At 40.1% G+C, this 17,726-nt stretch overlaps 1 protein-coding gene across 1 annotated transcript in view; it reads left to right on the top strand.

The window, feature by feature from the left end:
* The window catches only part of LOC134655746 (chromosome-associated kinesin KIF4), a 37,430-nt gene that overhangs the window by 3,002 nt on the left and 16,702 nt on the right, over positions 1 to 17,726 (top strand). Inside the window, exons 4-11 of the mRNA XM_063511212.1 lie at positions 195 to 354; positions 1,387 to 1,598; positions 3,792 to 3,954; positions 6,976 to 7,480; positions 8,156 to 8,344; positions 9,828 to 10,001; positions 12,036 to 12,239; positions 13,783 to 13,937. Of these exons, the coding sequence (XP_063367282.1) occupies positions 195 to 354; positions 1,387 to 1,598; positions 3,792 to 3,954; positions 6,976 to 7,480; positions 8,156 to 8,344; positions 9,828 to 10,001; positions 12,036 to 12,239; positions 13,783 to 13,937 (1,762 nt within the window). The remainder of the gene's footprint in view (positions 1 to 194; positions 355 to 1,386; positions 1,599 to 3,791; positions 3,955 to 6,975; positions 7,481 to 8,155; positions 8,345 to 9,827; positions 10,002 to 12,035; positions 12,240 to 13,782; positions 13,938 to 17,726) is intronic.

Raw genomic sequence — 17,726 nt, 5'->3', positions numbered from 1 at the left:
GAATCTTCTGTACCTAGTACTGTTATTTATTATTCTGTGACTCAAGCAGTCTTGACGGTCTAATCATCATCATCATCATCTAAAATCTAAATCTGGGAAATACACCACCAAGCTAAATCTATTTAAATTCAAATTGTTATAAATAAATATATATATTCAGTTCTATATTAAATTTTTGACTGTTTTACATTTAGGTATAACGGAACTGATGGTCACATCAACCATGGAGACCATGATGGTACTAGAGCAGGGTTCCTCTGGCCGAGTGACGGGTTCCACTGCCATGAACCAAGCCTCTAGCCGGAGTCATGCTGTCTTCACCATCATCATCTCTAAGGAGAGCCGGACTGACAAGTGAGTTAATGTTTATCTCTCTCTCTTTAGCCCTTTTCTATCCTTCGGGTGTAGGCCTCCTTCATTTTACGCCATTCGTCACGGTTCTGTGCAGCCTGGAGCCACCTCATCCCCGCAGTCCTTTTGATGTCATCTTCCCAACGCATATTGGGTCTACTTGGAGGACGTTCTTCCCCCCATGGTCGCCACTCGAGTATTCGTTTACTCCACGAGTCGGTCTTTCGTGCCATATGACCAGCCCATTCCCACTTCAAACTGGCTACGCGTTTTACAACATTCGTGACCTTGCTCTGCTGTCTCAGCCACTCATTCGTTTTACGGTCTCTCAATGTGATCCCCACCCGTTTTCTCTCTAGCGCTCGCTGGACAACGCTCAGTTTACGTAATATGCCTTTGGTGAAAACCCAGGTTTCAGCTCCATAAGTGAGAACAGGCAGGAGACATTGATCAAATATGCGTGCTTTTTGTTCGGCCTTAAGTTTCATGTTTATATTGTTGTCAAACTAGATTCTGTGTACTTGATACTTTATCTATAAAGGTATACTAAGATGGCCCTTTCAATCCTTTTTTTAACCGATTCGGTGCAGATGGCACGACAGGCGTGTCATCAATGTTTTTAACGTGTGGCGTATGACACCATAGGCGTGCCATTATATTCTATGGCGTAAGGCACGCCTATCGTGTCATAAAATAATTATTCACCGCCACAGCCAAGTTTTCGAACATTGAACATTGAACGCAATATTATTCTGTACTAGCGACCCGCCCCGGCTTCGCACGGGTTAACAAATTAGACATGAACCTTCCTCTTGAATCACTCTATCTATTAAAACCGCATCAAAATCCGTTGCCTAGTTTTAAAGATCTAAGCTTACATACAGACAGACAGCGGGAAGCGACTTTGTTTTATAGTATGTTGTGATTATTAGTTACAACTGAAGAATTTATCTATGTTGTGTTCTTATACCCTTATAAGAAAGAAAATGGCCAAGATTCGCAAGCACATTTTTTATCATAGATTTATGTTTTCAGAAACCTAGCCACCACATCGAAGTTCCACCTAGTCGATCTGGCCGGTTCAGAGCGCATCAAAAAGACGAAAGCCAGCGGCGAGCGGCTAAAGGAAGGCGTGAAGATTAACCAGGGCCTTCTGGCTCTTGGCAATGTGATCTCAGCTCTTGGGGACGGCACCAACAGGAGTTACATTAGCTATAGGGATAGCAAGCTGACCAGGTTACTGCAGGGTAAGTGTATTTAATAGGATTACTTGACACGTGTATTCTAGGAAGGTGTGGAGATTAACCAGGGCCTTGTGGCTCTTGGCAATGTGATCTCAGCTCTTGGGGACGGCACCAACAGGAGTTATATTAGCTACAGGGATAGCAAGCTGACCAGATTACTGCAGGGTAAGTGTATTTAATAGGATTACTTGACACATGTATTCTAGGAAGGTGTGGAGATTAACCAGGGCCTTGTGGCTCTTAGCAATGTGATCTCAGCTCTTGGGGACGGCACCAACAGGAGTTACATTAGCTATAGGAATAGCAAGCTGACTAGGTTACTGCAGGGTACGTGTATTAGGATAACTTGACATTTCTTTTAGCCATGTATTCTAGGAAGGTGTGGAGATTAACCAGGGCCTTGTGGCTCTTGGCAATGTGATCTCAGCTCTTGGAGACGGCACCAACAGGAATTACATTAGCTATAGGGATAGCAAGCTGACCAGATTACTGCAGGGTATGTGTATTTAGTAGGATTACTTAACACATGTATTATAGGAAGGCGTGAAGATTAACCAGGGCCTTCTGGCTCTTGGCTATGTGATCTCAGCTCTTGGGGACGGCACCAACAGGAGTTACATTAGCTATAGGAATAGCAAGCTGACTAGGTTACTGCAGGGTACGTGTATTAGGATAACTTGACATTTCTTTTAGCCATGTATTCTAGGAAGGTGTGGAGATTAACCAGGGCCTTGTGGCTCTTGGCAATGTGATCTCAGCTCTTGGAGACGGCACCAACAGGAGTTACATTAGCTATAGGGATAGCAAGCTGACCAGATTACTGCAGGGTATGTGTATTTAGTAGGATTACTTAACACATGTATTATAGGAAGGCGTGAAGATTAACCAGGGCCTTCTGGCTCTTGGCTATATGATCTCAGCTCTTGGGGACGGCACCAACAGGAGTTATATTAGCTACAGGGATAGCAAGCTGACCAGATTACTGCAGGGTAAGTGTATTTAATAGGATTACTTGACACATGTATTCTAGGAAGGTGTGGAGATTAACCAGGGCCTTGTGGCTCTTAGCAATGTGATCTCAGCTCTTGGGGACGGCACCAACAGGAGTTACATTAGCTATAGGAATAGCAAGCTGACTAGGTTACTGCAGGGTACGTGTATTAGGATAACTTGACATTTCTTTTAGCCATGTATTCTAGGAAGGTGTGGAGATTAACCAGGGCCTTGTGGCTCTTGGCAATGTGATCTCAGCTCTTGGAGACGGCACCAACAGGAGTTACATTAGCTATAGGGATAGCAAGCTGACCAGATTACTGCAGGGTATGTGTATTTAGTAGGATTACTTAACACATGTATTATAGGAAGGCGTGAAGATTAACCAGGGCCTTCTGGCTCTTGGCTATATGATCTCAGCTCTTGGGGACGGCACCAACAGGAGTTATATTAGCTACAGGGATAGCAAGCTGACCAGATTACTGCAGGGTAAGTGTATTTAATAGGATTACTTGACACATGTATTCTAGGAAGGTGTGGAGATTAACCAGGGCCTTCTGGCTCTTGGCAATGTGATTTCAGCTCTTGGAGATGGCACCAACAGGAGTTACATTAGCTATAGGGATAGCAAGCTGAATAGGTTAGTGCCTTATAGTCAATGTATTGTGTTATATGCCACTCTTGCACTCTAATACTTGTTTGAACATGACGGCTACAATAGAAGACAGCATGCCATAGACATAGAGATAGACAGACTGTCTGTCTGTCACAGACTTATGTCATTGCTATCCTTATCCTTGGTGAGAGTTACCCTTAGAAACTAATACAGAAACAAGCAACAACGGTTGCACTCCGGGAGTGCCGATAGAAGTGAAAACTCACCTCACTATGTTACCGACGCCCGGTAACACGATACATACGTTTAGCGGAGGTATTCTATTTATTTATTATATATTATTATCATTCTCAAATAAGATCACACTTTTTCATTGACATGTTTGTTTATTTACATACTGCCATGACAACGTCAAATTATTTGAACATAGCTAAAGAGTCTTGAAAAGGAGTCCGCAACATAAATGTCAAATAACATTGAGTTTTTCTTTATTGATTTAAATGCCATCTAAATTATGATTGGCCACCTTACGCCCCTTACGGTCACGTGATCGCCTTAAGAGCAAAAAAATCCTTCTTTTCTTACAGACAGTCTCGGCGGCAATTCCCTGACACTAATGGTGGCGTGCGTCAGCCCGGCGGACTACAACCTGGACGAGACCGTGTCCACGCTGCGGTACGCGGACCGAGCGCGACGCATTCGCAACAAACCCATCATCAACCAGGATGCTAAGGCTGCCGAAATCGTTAGGTAATAACTACATTATACACATAACACTAATGGTGGCGTGCGTCAGCCCGGCGGACTACAACCTCGACGAGACCGTGTCCACGCTGCGGTACGCGGACCGAGCGCGACGCATTCGCAACAAACCCATCATCAACCAGGATGCTAAGGCTGCCGAAATCGTTAGGTAATAACTACATTATACACATAACACTAATGGTGGCGTGCGTCAGCCCGGCGGACTACAACCTGGACGAGACCGTGTCCACGCTGCGGTACGCGGACCGAGCGCGACGCATTCGCAACAAACCCATCATCAACCAGGATGCTAAGGCTGCCGAAATCGTTAGGTAATATCTAATACCTTTAAACGAGCAATTCTTGTTTATTTATTTATTTATTTATATATATATATATATAGATATATATATATATATATATATATTTCGGGGATCTCGGAAACGGCTCTAACGATTTCGATGAAATTTGCTATACGGGGGTTTTCGGGGGCGAAAAATCGATCTAGCTAGGTCTTATCTCTGGGAAAACGCGCATTTTCGAGTTTTTATATGTTTTCCGAGCGAAGCTCGGTCACCCAGATATTCTACATTATACACATAACCAGTGGGGAGACACTCCTGACCAGGGATGTTGCGAATATCCGCATCCGCAACCGCGGAACTTCCGCATTATTTTCAACATCCGCATAAAATCGATGCGGAGTTTAATGCGGATGCGGATGTGGAACAGGTCGGTACAGGAACGTCTTAGCATCGGCGTAAGTGCTAAACTGCTAGGTAATTTAGTCATTAGCAGGGGTCGGACAAAAAGTGCGGATGACGTAAAAATGGGGTGCCGTTCAATTTTAATACAAACATTTTGCATAATTACGTTTAACTACTTTTAAAACTCATAATAAACATAATGTATAGAAACAAAATCCATAATATTATTCGTTATAACAATTAAATTACAGAATGTTCTATGATCAAAAAAACGTTGTTTATAACGATCATTAGGAATAATTTTACTTGTTATAACATACAGTTAGTATTATGATTAAAATGTAGAACCATATTTTAACGAATGATCGGGTGACATCATATAATATATGACATAAATTATAAAACAACTTTAGTACATATTCTACCTTAAGGCAGGTCGCCGTTAGGTACGACGACGAGCGAAGCGAGGAGGAGTGTTAGGTAGAACTGCGACCCTACAGCGCGCGAGCCGAGCGAGCGAAGCGAGCGTGCCGCGGCAGCGGCCGGCGAAGCGCCAGAACCGACTTATTTTATAATACGCTTTATTACCCTCTCGATTAGTCTCGATCATGAGAGGAGGCCTGTGCCCAGCAGTGGGGCGTTTATATTTTGCTTATCAATTTTCAGTAGGCGTTTATATTCTATGAACATTATATCGTTATGAGCATTAAATAGTATACAAAGTGATCATTATACTGATTGCCTGTTATGCAAATACATTACTATGCAACTAAATTATTATTAGTATTATTACTACTGAAATTATGAAATTTGTTCTTATTCATTTTGTTTTTATACTATAGCTGGTCAACCAAATCTTGTCAGTAAATAGGAACCAAAAAACTATACTCATCCTTTTCTTTTGGGTGCTAGTACTAGTGTAAGACAAAGATAGTATGAATCTCTCTGTCTATGTTTGAAATGGTACAGTCCTTTGACACACTATAAATAATCATTTCTGCTTTCAAAATTATGCAATTCGAATTATGCAAAATGAAAATTCGAAAATAGTTGTTATTAAAAACATTACACACCCGTAAAAATGACGTAATCTTGCACACAGGATGATGTTTGAGTTTGTATTTAAACTTCCGTGTGACATGTAGTAATAAAGTAGTATTAATGAAGTAACAAAATAATCGTAAATAAATCCATGGAATTAATAATACAGGTGGTAGGGTGATGTAGTGAATAAAATAAATTTCACGAAACTTGTTACCATAAGGTATAATTATTTGAAATTAGTTAGAACACTTAGAACAAGTCTGTGGGATCCTCAGATAAATAGGTTTAATAGTCAAAAGTGGGAACAGTAGGTAAGATTAGTAAAAATAAAAAAAGATAATTTGGTGTTATTATACTTTTATAGCTGAATTTTAGCTAAATATAATCGTGAAGATACAATAGCTAAACAATAACGAAGTCAATTTATTGTTCATCTGATTGACAATGTGTCAGTCAAAAACGTACTTACTCATTTCAAGGGGCGATATCGTTTAATAAAGAGGTTGATAAATGATAAGTGATAATTGTTTATGAAAATCAAAAATACTATTTGAAATCATCCTATAAGTGGTTTGACGTCATCCGCACTTTTTGTCCGACCCCTGGTCATTAGCCAAAAAAACCTGTTAGAAATGAGCAGACAAGCGTGAGTAGGACTTAATGTACGGAACCCTTGGAACGCGAGTCCGGATCGCTCTTGGCCGGTTTTTTGAAATAAAAATTACTAAAATGTAATATTTGACGTTTTTTATGTACCTATCTTGACATCCGCTTCCGCGGATGTGAGCCTTTAAAAATCCGCATGTCAAAAAATCGGCATCCGCAACATCCCTGCTCCTGACTTCGGGCAAACTCGGCTCCGGCTCAGCATTGCTCCGAGCAATTATTAGGGTTGACACAACTTGACGTCTCTGCGTGCACGACCACAGATAAGATAATGACTTGAATTTTGACAACCCTAAATAGCCGAAAGGGATAGTGCCATTAGTTAGAAAGGGATATCATGTTTCGACCCTGAATCGCTGTCAAACTTCGGTTTTGTAGGAAGTGTCCTTTCTGTTCGGTAGTACTATAATGTACTTACTGTGTGACATAACTAAAGGTGCATTCAGGTTGCCTGAATGCGTCAGGAAACATTGAAAGACGCAGGCAGCGCAGTTATGCGAGTCCTTTATTTTAAATTTAGAACAAGCACGTCAATCTTCCCATTTTAATTTTTCTATTTCTTTGATGTAAAAGCGGTACCACGTACTACCCAGCTTTAAACTTGTTACAGGCTAAACAATTTAGTAAACGAACTCAGACTCCAACTCCTTGGCAAAGCGCCCACCGACAGCGAGCAAAACAACGAGAAACTTGTAGAGGAAATCGAGCGAGAGAAAGCGAAATACTCCGAACTACTCAAAAAACACAAGCAAGTCACCGAACACCTCGGAAACATGCTCATCGAGAACACAAATCTATGCGAAAAGGCGCTTCTTGCCGAAGCTGCCAAAGACAAAATAGAGCAGAAACTAAACGAGCTCACCGAGCAATGCAATCAAACCATAGACAACCTAAATGAAAGTAAAGAGAAGAATAAGACGACAGTGCTGGATTATATTAAGGAGATTAAGAGTAGGTTGGAAGATTTGCAGTCGGTGAACTTTAAGACGAATGAGGAGTTGATAGATTATGAGATAAAGCTGTCGTTCACGAAGGATGAGGGCGAGGAAGGGGAAGGTGTGGTGCTGAGTGAAGATCAGGCGGTGCTTGAAGAGGAAAAGAGGGCTATGGGACAGGTATAGATTGTAGTTTATATTATTTAAAGTTATACCTACACACATTTTTTTTATGTTTAATTTGTTGGCGCAGGGTCGTCATGTAAAGTGTGGCGTTATAGAAAGCAACTGCTGGAGTTGTAGCATAAGGGTGAATCAACTTTTTCTTGTCACTCTTTGCCATGGTTACGTTCTCCTAGGTCACTCTTTAAAACCTGATTTTTAGGCATTTCAATTGACAAAACACGCTTTTTTGTGATACTTATAAACCCTTTCCATTGAGGGTCGTCTTCCAAGCGTGTCAGAAGAAGGTGGGGTGTACAATGTCTTCTAACAAACTATGCTACTATTGTCTCTTGGCTGACCGGACAGAATAACAAATAAGAATAAGAAATAGTTGATCCACCCATAAACTATATTCAATACATATATACATATCTACTAAACTTCTGATGTGCGACTTCAATCTTTCTGATGTGTGAATTCGGTTTCTGGACAAGTGGCTGCAAATAGTGCTTCTGGAGCGTTTCCGTTCTTTGTAAGGCGCGTTTATTGCGCGCGAGATACCGTGCGGTATGCTACGGGTCTTGAAGTTGTCTAGAATGGATAGTCGGTACGCTTCATTAAGTTGGTACTACAGATCACCCATCCATAGGCAAAAAACATAAAACACGTTTCATAAACATCATATTTCAGGTTGCACTAAACCAAGAGCTACAAGAGTTGAACCGCGCCATGGCCATCAAGGCGTCCGTGGTGCAAGCGATCCTGGCCAACAACAAGGACATGCTGGACAGCCACAACAACCTCAAGGAGAATGAGGAGAGGATAGCGCTGCTGGAGAAGGAGAAAGAGGAGTTGGTGCAGCAGCTGAGGAATAGTAAGGTAGGGTGTTCATAATAGTTGAACCGCGCCATGGCCATCAAGGCGTCCGTGGTGCAAGCGATCCTGGCCAACAACAAGGACATGCTGGACAGCCACAACAACCTCAAGGAGAATGAGGAGAGGATAGCGCTGCTGGAGAAGGAGAAAGAGGAGTTGGTGCAGCAACTGAGGAATAGTAAGGTAGGGTGTTCATAATAGTTGAACCGCGCCATGGCCATCAAGGCGTCCGTGGTGCAAGCGATCCTGGCCAACAACAAGAACATGCTGGACAGCCACAGCAACCTCAAGGAGAATGAGGAGAGGATAGCGCTGCTGGAGAAGGAGAAAGAGGAGTTGGTGCAGCAACTGAGGAATAGTAAGGTAGGGTGTTCATAATAGTTGAACCGCGCCATGGCCATCAAGGCGTCCGTGGTGCAAGCGATCCTGGCCAACAACAAGAACATGCTGGACAGCCACAGCAACTTCAAGGAGAATGAGGAGAGGATAGCGCTGCTGGAGAAGGAGGAGCTGGTGCAGCAGCTGAGGAATAGTAAGGTAGGGTGTTCATAATAGTTAAACCGCGCCATGGCCATCAAGGCGTCCGTGGTGCAAGCGATCCTGGCCAACAACAAGGATATGCTGGACAGCCACAGCAACCTCAAGGAGAATGAGGAGAGGATAGCGCTGCTGGAGAAGGAGGAGGAGGAGTTGGTGCAGCAGCTGAGGAATAGTAAGGTAGGGGGTTCATAATAGTAGTGCGAGCGAGATCTATAGAAAGTGAGTTACGCAGACATTAGCGTATATGTAAGTTTGACACTGTTAAGGCAGTCGTGGCCTTTGCGTCTATTGTCAGGGCCATCTTAAACTATGCTAGGGCCCCTGGGCACATAAGAATTTGGGGCCCTTTTGGAAAGTAAAGAAAGCTAAATAAACTAACATTTTTCTACTATGATCTTCTATTTATTATGGGTAATCAAATATACCGTTACTGTCTGTCCTTGGGGGCCCGCTGAGGATGGGGCCCTAGGCACGGGCCCCGTGTGCCCTTATGGTAAAGACGGTACTGTCTATTGTAGACGATTTATTGTGTAACACCGGAGAGAAAATGACCTCGCCACGGACATTACACCGCCTGAGACGGAATTAAAAAACGCAGGGATGCCCAGCACCTGCATTACCCTCTCGGCTTCACTGTCTTATCCCGCAGGAAAGGCGAGCCAATACGTGTGGAGGCAGGTCGGCTGCAGGAATCTGCCGCTTATTTCAGGTTGGACCCTATTCGCGCCTTACGGTAACTCCATTCCGGGATTTAATTTTGGACTATCCATCTCCTAGATGGATTGCAAGCCAAAGCTAAGAGGCAGCATGCTCTTAGCAGTGGTATACTAGTGACTTTATTTAGTAAATATCAGATTAAGATAAATTCCCATTAGATTTACCGATAGAACATTAAAAACTCTAATAACAAAATTATAGAAAAGTGAAAACTTTTTTTCCCATTTAGAGTAAGGATCCTACCCACGAAGAACGCCGCACCAAGGTCCAGACCTTGGAAGCCGAGATCACTGACCTCAAGAAGAAATGCCAGCAGCAAGCCTCCATCATCAAGAATAAAGAAAAGAATGAGGCTAAGATCGCTTCGCTTAACGCTGAGTTAAAGGCCATGAAAGCTACTAAGGTAAGATACATCGGTAGAAATGGGGGATAGATTAGATTAGATTAGATTTATTTATTTCACAATATATGATTACAGTACAAATCACATTAATGTCAATTTATAAGAATCTATATTGTGATCGTCAGAAATACATTTAAATAATAGAAAGATGCTTAATCCAAATAAATTCATAATATGAAAAATAAAAAATCACCTGAGAAGGATCGTCAAATAATAACAATAATTAAACGAAAACAATGTCAAAAATAGGAACGCGATTATAAATTATACAGATAAAATCGGGGCCCCTTTGTTTCCCATAAAGTATGTTTGTCATATTATCATTAGTCATAAAACTGAAACCGTTAAGCTTTTCAGGATTTTCGGGAGGTTATCCTATAGGTTAGGTTAGTTTTGTTTTATGACAAACCTGAAAAGTGATGCGTTTCTTAACCAAATAAATGATGACTAACGAAAATGCGGGCAAACAATACATTATGACTAAAAACTTTTTGGGAAACAATAGAGACCCAATAAAATCATCTGTTCAGTAAAGCCCCATTTAGACGGTTCATGAACTTGCATGCAATTTTCGTTACACTGCGGTGTTTGGTCGATGGACTGAATTAATTTTACTTTGTTGCTAGCAATGTATCGAATGTTGCACGTTCATGAACCGTCTAAATGTAGCGCTTAAGGGAATGAAACGAGTTGAAATGGAGTGAAGATTTTGTGGATGAATCAACTTTTTTGTCAAATAAACCATACGTAAGCCGTATTGCCAGTTGCATGTTGTAGCAACATGGCTACGTTCTCCTGAATATCTCCGAAAGTTCTGGTTTTATGGTTTTTAACCTTTTCGACGCCGTGTCAAACACAAAAGCTCTCTCAGACGCCACGTCACCGAAGTGTCAAAACTGAAATTGAACTTTATGCATATGTACCTAGGTCTATGTTGCTCTGTGGTCTATGACCGATTAATACGTCTTTGGTGTTGGACCTGCGGTGCTTATATATCGGTCATTGGCGTCCAAAAGGTTAAATTAACTTAGTAGAACTAATTTCTAGCTGATATGACAGAATAACAACAATAATTGTTGATTCAGTTAATCTAACCACATGCCAGAATGAGTGCGCGTGAGAAATTCTATGAAATTACTACCAACCTCAATGACAGATAATGTTAACCCCACTAATTATTCTATCTCTCGTGTTAAGTATAGTCTCTCTTTCTATTTAGTTGTGTATGAGAGAGATCGGAGATGGACTATCGCATGATCGAGGCCAGTGGATGGAAGATTTTAAAAAGAAGTTTATTGTCGATTTCGTTAATATTCTATTGGAAAGAGAGATAGTATGTACCGACTTTGGAAAGTTTTTTTTTTCAATTGTGTTTTCTACGTCTAAAATGTATCTATCCTCCTAAGGCCCAAGGTCCTACCTATAGTACTTCTTCAGTTCGATTAAATTTAAACCATATTCAAATGGAACAGAGTTGCATTTATTGTTTCGTTAAATTTTCAAACAAATAAAAATCAACTCTATTTCCTGCCTATAGGTTCAAATTTCAGTAGCAAATTTTGGGTTTTTCATTTATATGGCTGGGCTTAGGAGGCTATAGCATAGTCGTCATTTCCGTAAAATATAACTTTGATAGCCACAGTCTTCGATTATAGAGTTTGAGTTCATAGATACTTATACCGTACTATATCATATTAATTGCGATAGTTTCCATCTAGCGGAAAAGTGATTTGTTTTATAACAGATTTCTGAGTTCCATTGATCGATAAATACTGTGTCTGATGTCACAAAAAGATCAAGTACAATATTTAACGATTATGTGTGGCTTTGCATCACAGAAGGGTCTTTATGGTTCAAGTGCGATAAGGACATTTCCATCTGAAATTCCAACAGAAATTCCGATAGAAACGTCCTTATTGCAGATGAAGCATAAGGACCCTTCTCTGATGGCAAACCACATATGTACATTTTTACATATCTAGACGTAAAATGTCGTATTATAGTGAAATACAAATGTATCATATCCTTGAACAGGTGAAAATAATCCGTCAAATGCGCGAAGAAAGCGAGAAATTCCGTAAATGGAAGGCCGACAACGAACGCGCCATGCTCCGTCTCCGGAATGAGGACCGCAAGCGGGCCAACGCTATGGCCAAGATGGAGTCTCTTCACGCCAAGCAGCAGAACGTTCTTAAGAGGAAGATGGAGGAAGCAGTCGCCGTCAACAAGAGACTCAAGGTAGGAATTCACAGATAAACGATAGCTTAAATAGGCTACATGACTAATTTTCATTTATGGTATCAATCGATCGGGTTTGTTTTTAGGATCAAATGTCTATATGGGACCCATTGCATTAAAGTAACACAAAAGTCAGAAATTGTAGTCAAAGGCCGACAGTCGCACTTCACTCGCGAAACGCCCTTAACAAAACGATAAACGAACGTGACGTCAAGGTCTCTTAGAGCCCATCTTGTCGTATGGACAAAATAAGAAAATTGCGTTTTTGTCGGTGAAATATTGCGTTTATGTATATAGTTGCTATACAATATTTTTTTGGATAAAATGTAAGGAATCGAATGGTACCCTCACTTTTATCGTTTTTGGAAGTTAAAAAAAAAAACGTAAATTTTGTAACTTTCAGGTCCTGTATTTCTGTAACATTTCCATATTTTACTTTAATATCCAGATTATTGTGATAAATTGCTTGTTTGCTATCTATTTTACTAGATTTTGTTATAAAATTCAACATGTGTCGTCATCCCTCTGGAAATGTCTGTACGTACTTCTTAGACACAGAACACTGTTGGGCATTATATCTCGCTTATGACTAGCAAAGCGTCTAGAGAAGTATGTCCAGCTTAAAGAATAATAGTTATTTGTACAACAAGAGATCAAAGTTTGATATTTCTTCGAGTGCTTATTTTGAGTCCCGTGCAAGCGAAAGATTCTATACTCGCTACGCTCGTGAATCTAATTTAGAATCTTGAGCGTAGTAAGGGACTCAAAAGCGCACGAGATGTAAATAACTTTGATCTCGTGTAGTTCACAAAACTTTTCACCTCAGCAGTGAGAACATATTAGAGAACCCGAAAAATGTATTCCTTCTTCATCACTTACCTATTCACTCATGTTTTCTTAAGATATACCAACAATTAAGTTTTCACCTCAGCAGCTCGAACAAGGGTACTTTGCTACTTAAAAACAGTGAGCAAAATCGCATTTTGCCCATTTTGTCTCACTCAGTGAGCAAAATTCGATTTTGCACACTGTTTTTAAGTAGCAAAGTACCCTTGTTCGAGCTGCTGAGGTGAAAAAATAATAGTACATTACATACCTAGGTGAATTCGTGAATGCTCCAGGTGTTTGTGACCCGAACCGAAGGTGAGGGCCATAAATATGCAACCTGGGGCTTTACGAATACGAATTACCGCCTGTGGTTTGTCTAAATAAATTAACAAGAAAACTGGTCTGGCCTAGTGGGTAGTGACCCTGTCTGTGAAGCCGATGATCCTGGGTTCGAATCCCAGTAAGGGCATTTAATTGTCTGATGAACACAAATATTGGTTGTCAATGTATATAAGTATGTATATCGTCGCCTAGCACCCGTAGTACAAGCTTTGCTTAAGGGGCCCACTGATTAACAGTCCGCCGAGCGATATCGGCCTGTCAGTTAGAACAAAAAGTTGACAGCCCCGAACAACTGGTAATCAGTGGGCCCCTTTAGCTTAGGCCAGGTTGATCTGTGTAAGATGTCCCCTAATATTTATTATTAATTTCACAGGAGGCTTTAGACAGGCAGAAGCAGACTCAAATGAAGCGTAGCGCTAAAGGCAACGTGAAAGCTGGTGCGGTGCAGCAGTATATAGAACAAGAGTTGGAAGTACATCTTAGCATTGTTGAGGCAGAGAAATCGCTCGAGGAACTCATGGAGTACAGGTAATTAACCCTTAAATGCATGTTTTTTTCTTTTTGCCCGAAATTAATATATGTATCACATAATTGATTGCCGTTTCTAGGAAAACTAGTAAAAAAAATATATCATCGATTTTCACTGCGAAATCAGTGTTAAAAGTTGCATAGGCTAAAGCATATTTTTGGAAATATATAGCTATTAGTCAAGGGTACAGGAAAAAATCTTAACTGCCATCAGAAAGGTACACTATTTATGATATTCCTATGATAAAGTTTGTAAATATAAAATAATTACAAACCCCGAAAAATCTGCCCAAAATCACATACTAAAAATCATCAACTTCCAGGTTTTTCCAAGTTTTCCGACATTTCGTCTATAAAGAAATGTAACTTTTATAAATTAAAATTCTGCGTAAATTTATGTAATAATTCGGAAAATTTATTAGTTTTACTATTGAAATAATATACAGGAACAAAATTTGTTTAACCCTTAATCTGTGAGCTGTCTAATGCTTTGTAGACATTTGGCAACACTATGCATTTAAGGGTTAAAGCAAGCTCATAATATTGATAAGATAAGATAAAAGATAGTTTATTCAAGTAGGCATAATTACAATGCGCTTATGAACGTCAAATAAAGCTAGGTAGACCGGCTCCAACCCTACACCTCTGCCCCGAGAATATTTAAATCCCCCCTCAATTGGAGGAGGGTATCCCATTATGGGACCGGCAACAAACTCGGCGGGACACATCTTTTCAAAAATAATTACATCTTATAATTAACATGCATTACGAGAAAATAAGGAAAAAAAAATACAATTTAAATCACTATAGAATTCATGCAGTTATACACATAAGGTGTAATAAAAATTTGATTTAGAAAATATACATATGTACATGGAATCATACAAATTCGTAGCTCTTTCAGAAAACATATCAAATTCTTACAAAAGGAAAAGAAAATAAAGTTATTAAAAGTAATGGGAAAACATATTATATAAATCTGATTGATTATTATGAATTACAAACATATAATATTTGATGTGTTTTCCTGCTTACCTGAGCTGTGTCACCTATAAATTTGAATTGAAATTATAGGTCTAAGGCGCTTAGCACACTGGATCCAATTCGCGTGCCGCTCCGTCGTGCGACTGGGACGTCGCTATAATAAGCGCATAGCGTTGTCTCGCTCAAACATCGGAACGACATGCGAATCGGATCCAGCGTGCTAAGCGCCTACCACCAGTGTTGGCCGAAACGTTAATGCAATTGACCATTATTGGCCATTAACCATCACAAATTGAACCGTTAACTGTAACCGTCCGTTAAGGTTTACGGTTCAATTTGTAGTGGTTAATTGTCAATGGCAATTAACGTTCGGCCAACACTGCCTACCACTTATATCAGGTGGTTGGTAAAAAAAGCGGCCAAGTGCGAGTCGGACTCGCCCATGAAGGGTTTCGTATTTAGGGTATTTATGACGTATTAAAAAAAAACTACTTACTAGATCTTGTTCAAACCAATTTTCGGTGGAAGTTTGCATGGTAATGTACATCATATATTTTTTTTAGTTTTATCATTCTCTTATTTTAGAAGTTACAGGGGGGGGGACACACATTTTACCACTTTGGAAGTGTCTCTCGCGCAAACTATTCAGTTTAGAAAAAAATGATATTAGAAACCTCAATATCATTTTTGAAGACCTATCCATAGATACCCCACACGTATGGGTTTGATGAAAAAAAATTTTTTGGGTTTCAGTTCTAAGTATGGGGAACCCCAAAAAAAAATTTTGTTTTTTCTATTTCTATTTTTGTGTGAAAATCTTAATGCGGTTCACAGAATACATCTACTTACCAAGATACAACAGTATAGTTCTTATCATCATCATCATCCGTCCGTCCGTCCGTCCGTCCGTATGTCACAGCCACTTTTTTCCGAAACTATAAGAACTATACTGTTGCAACTTGGTAAGTAGATGTATTCTGTGAACCGCATTAAGATTTTCACACAAAAATAGAAATAAAAAAAAACAATAAATTTTGGGGTTTCCCCTTACTTAGAACTGAAACTCAAAAAAAATTTTTTTCATCAAACCCATACGTGTGGGGTGTCTATGGATAGGTCTTCAAAAATGATATTGAGTTTTCTAATATCATTGGTAAAATGTGTCCCCCCCCCCCTGTAACTTCTAAAATAAGAGAATGATAAAACTAAAAAAAATGCAAACTTCCACCGAAAATTGGTTTGATCGACATCTAGTAAGTAGTTTTTTTTTAATACGTCATAAACTACGGAACCCTGTTAAAAACAGAAAGAATGGGAAAACACGAATGGAACATAAAATATTGGGAATTTTGGGAAACAAATTTTTAGGTAACTTAATCTATACACTCAATCCAATAAGCGTCCTTGTATTAAATAAGGACGCGTACAAAAATTCTTTCTTTATCGCCTACGTAGAGATGACAATACTTTTCCTCATGATGATCAAGTACAACATAGGCAAACTACGTCGACACATCGATAGCGTCATCTAACCTACGCGCAGAGCCATCTATCGGGAAATGTTACCCGCCCCGGTTTGGCACGGGTGTAGTGCAACCAGTTTACACAAAACCTTTACAAATGATACACCTAAACCTTCCTCAAGAATCACTCTATACATAGGTGAAAACCGCATGAAAATCCGTTCAGTAGTTTATGAATCATTCACGAACATACAGAGGCGGCGGGAGACTTGTTAGGGTTCCGTACCCAAAGGGTAAAAACGGGACCATTACTAAGACTCTTCTGTCTGTCTGTCACCTGGCCCCTATTTCATCACGGTGACAATTGTCGACATCACTGTTACTGACGTCACAGGCCTCCATAGGCTACGGTAACCGCTTACCATCGAACGGGCGGTGTGCTTGTTTGCCACCAACATTTTAATTTAAAAAAACTCCATTATATCGCCAATAAATAAGTATTTATTTTGCGAAGCTAATGACAATTGTCACAAGAAACACTACAATTGGCCGATGACAGTAACAAAGAATCATGGAAATAATGGTTTCAAAGCTACATTTATGTTAATATGGTTCTAAAAAATGTCCCAATCTCAGTATAAATATTAGGATTATTAATGGGGGGATATGGGGGGAGAGGGACAGTGAGCAGGTTGAGAAATATAATGACTTTTGTAATAATAGGTTAAGACTTGTGGTTATGCCAGAAGAGTTATATCAATGCTCAAATAATTTGTGTATGAATGCTGGTCATGTATTGTTATTGGATACACTGCATCATAATATAGTAAGTACTCTTAAACAGGGCGCCGAGTTTTCGCATAAAGGCACAAATCGGCTTAAAAAACGCTCAATGCCAGGTTGGAACCTGCATGTCAGCGACGCGCATAGGGAGGCGAGATTGTGTTACCAGATGTGGTTAACTTGTGGAAAACCTTTGCATGGCGATGTGTACAATAGCATGCGTGAATCAAGGCGATTGTTTAAGTTAAAACTGAAATATTGTCAGAATAATCAGCAACAAATAAAAATGGATATGATAGCTAGAAGTCACTCTAAAAAACGTTTTGGTGAATTCTGGAAGCGAACAAAAAGCCTAAATCCTAAGTCGAGCCTTCCTGCGAGCGTTTCTGGTCTGCATGATCCTGCGGACATAGCTAATGCTTTTAAAGAAAGTTTTAGAATACATTCGCCGCTCTCTGAGCGGTCGGCGGTGGGTGATTCTGAGGCCGTCAACACCACGAGACTCGCTGTTAAATTTTCAACTAAGGAAGTTGCCACGGTCATAAATAATATGGTTAGA

This window comes from Cydia amplana, chromosome 17 (genome assembly GCF_948474715.1).
Source record: "Cydia amplana chromosome 17, ilCydAmpl1.1, whole genome shotgun sequence".
NCBI lineage: Eukaryota > Metazoa > Arthropoda > Insecta > Lepidoptera > Tortricidae > Cydia > Cydia amplana.
The sequence above is the reverse complement of the archived record's forward strand: the minus strand, read 5'-3'. Positions and strand labels throughout refer to the sequence as shown.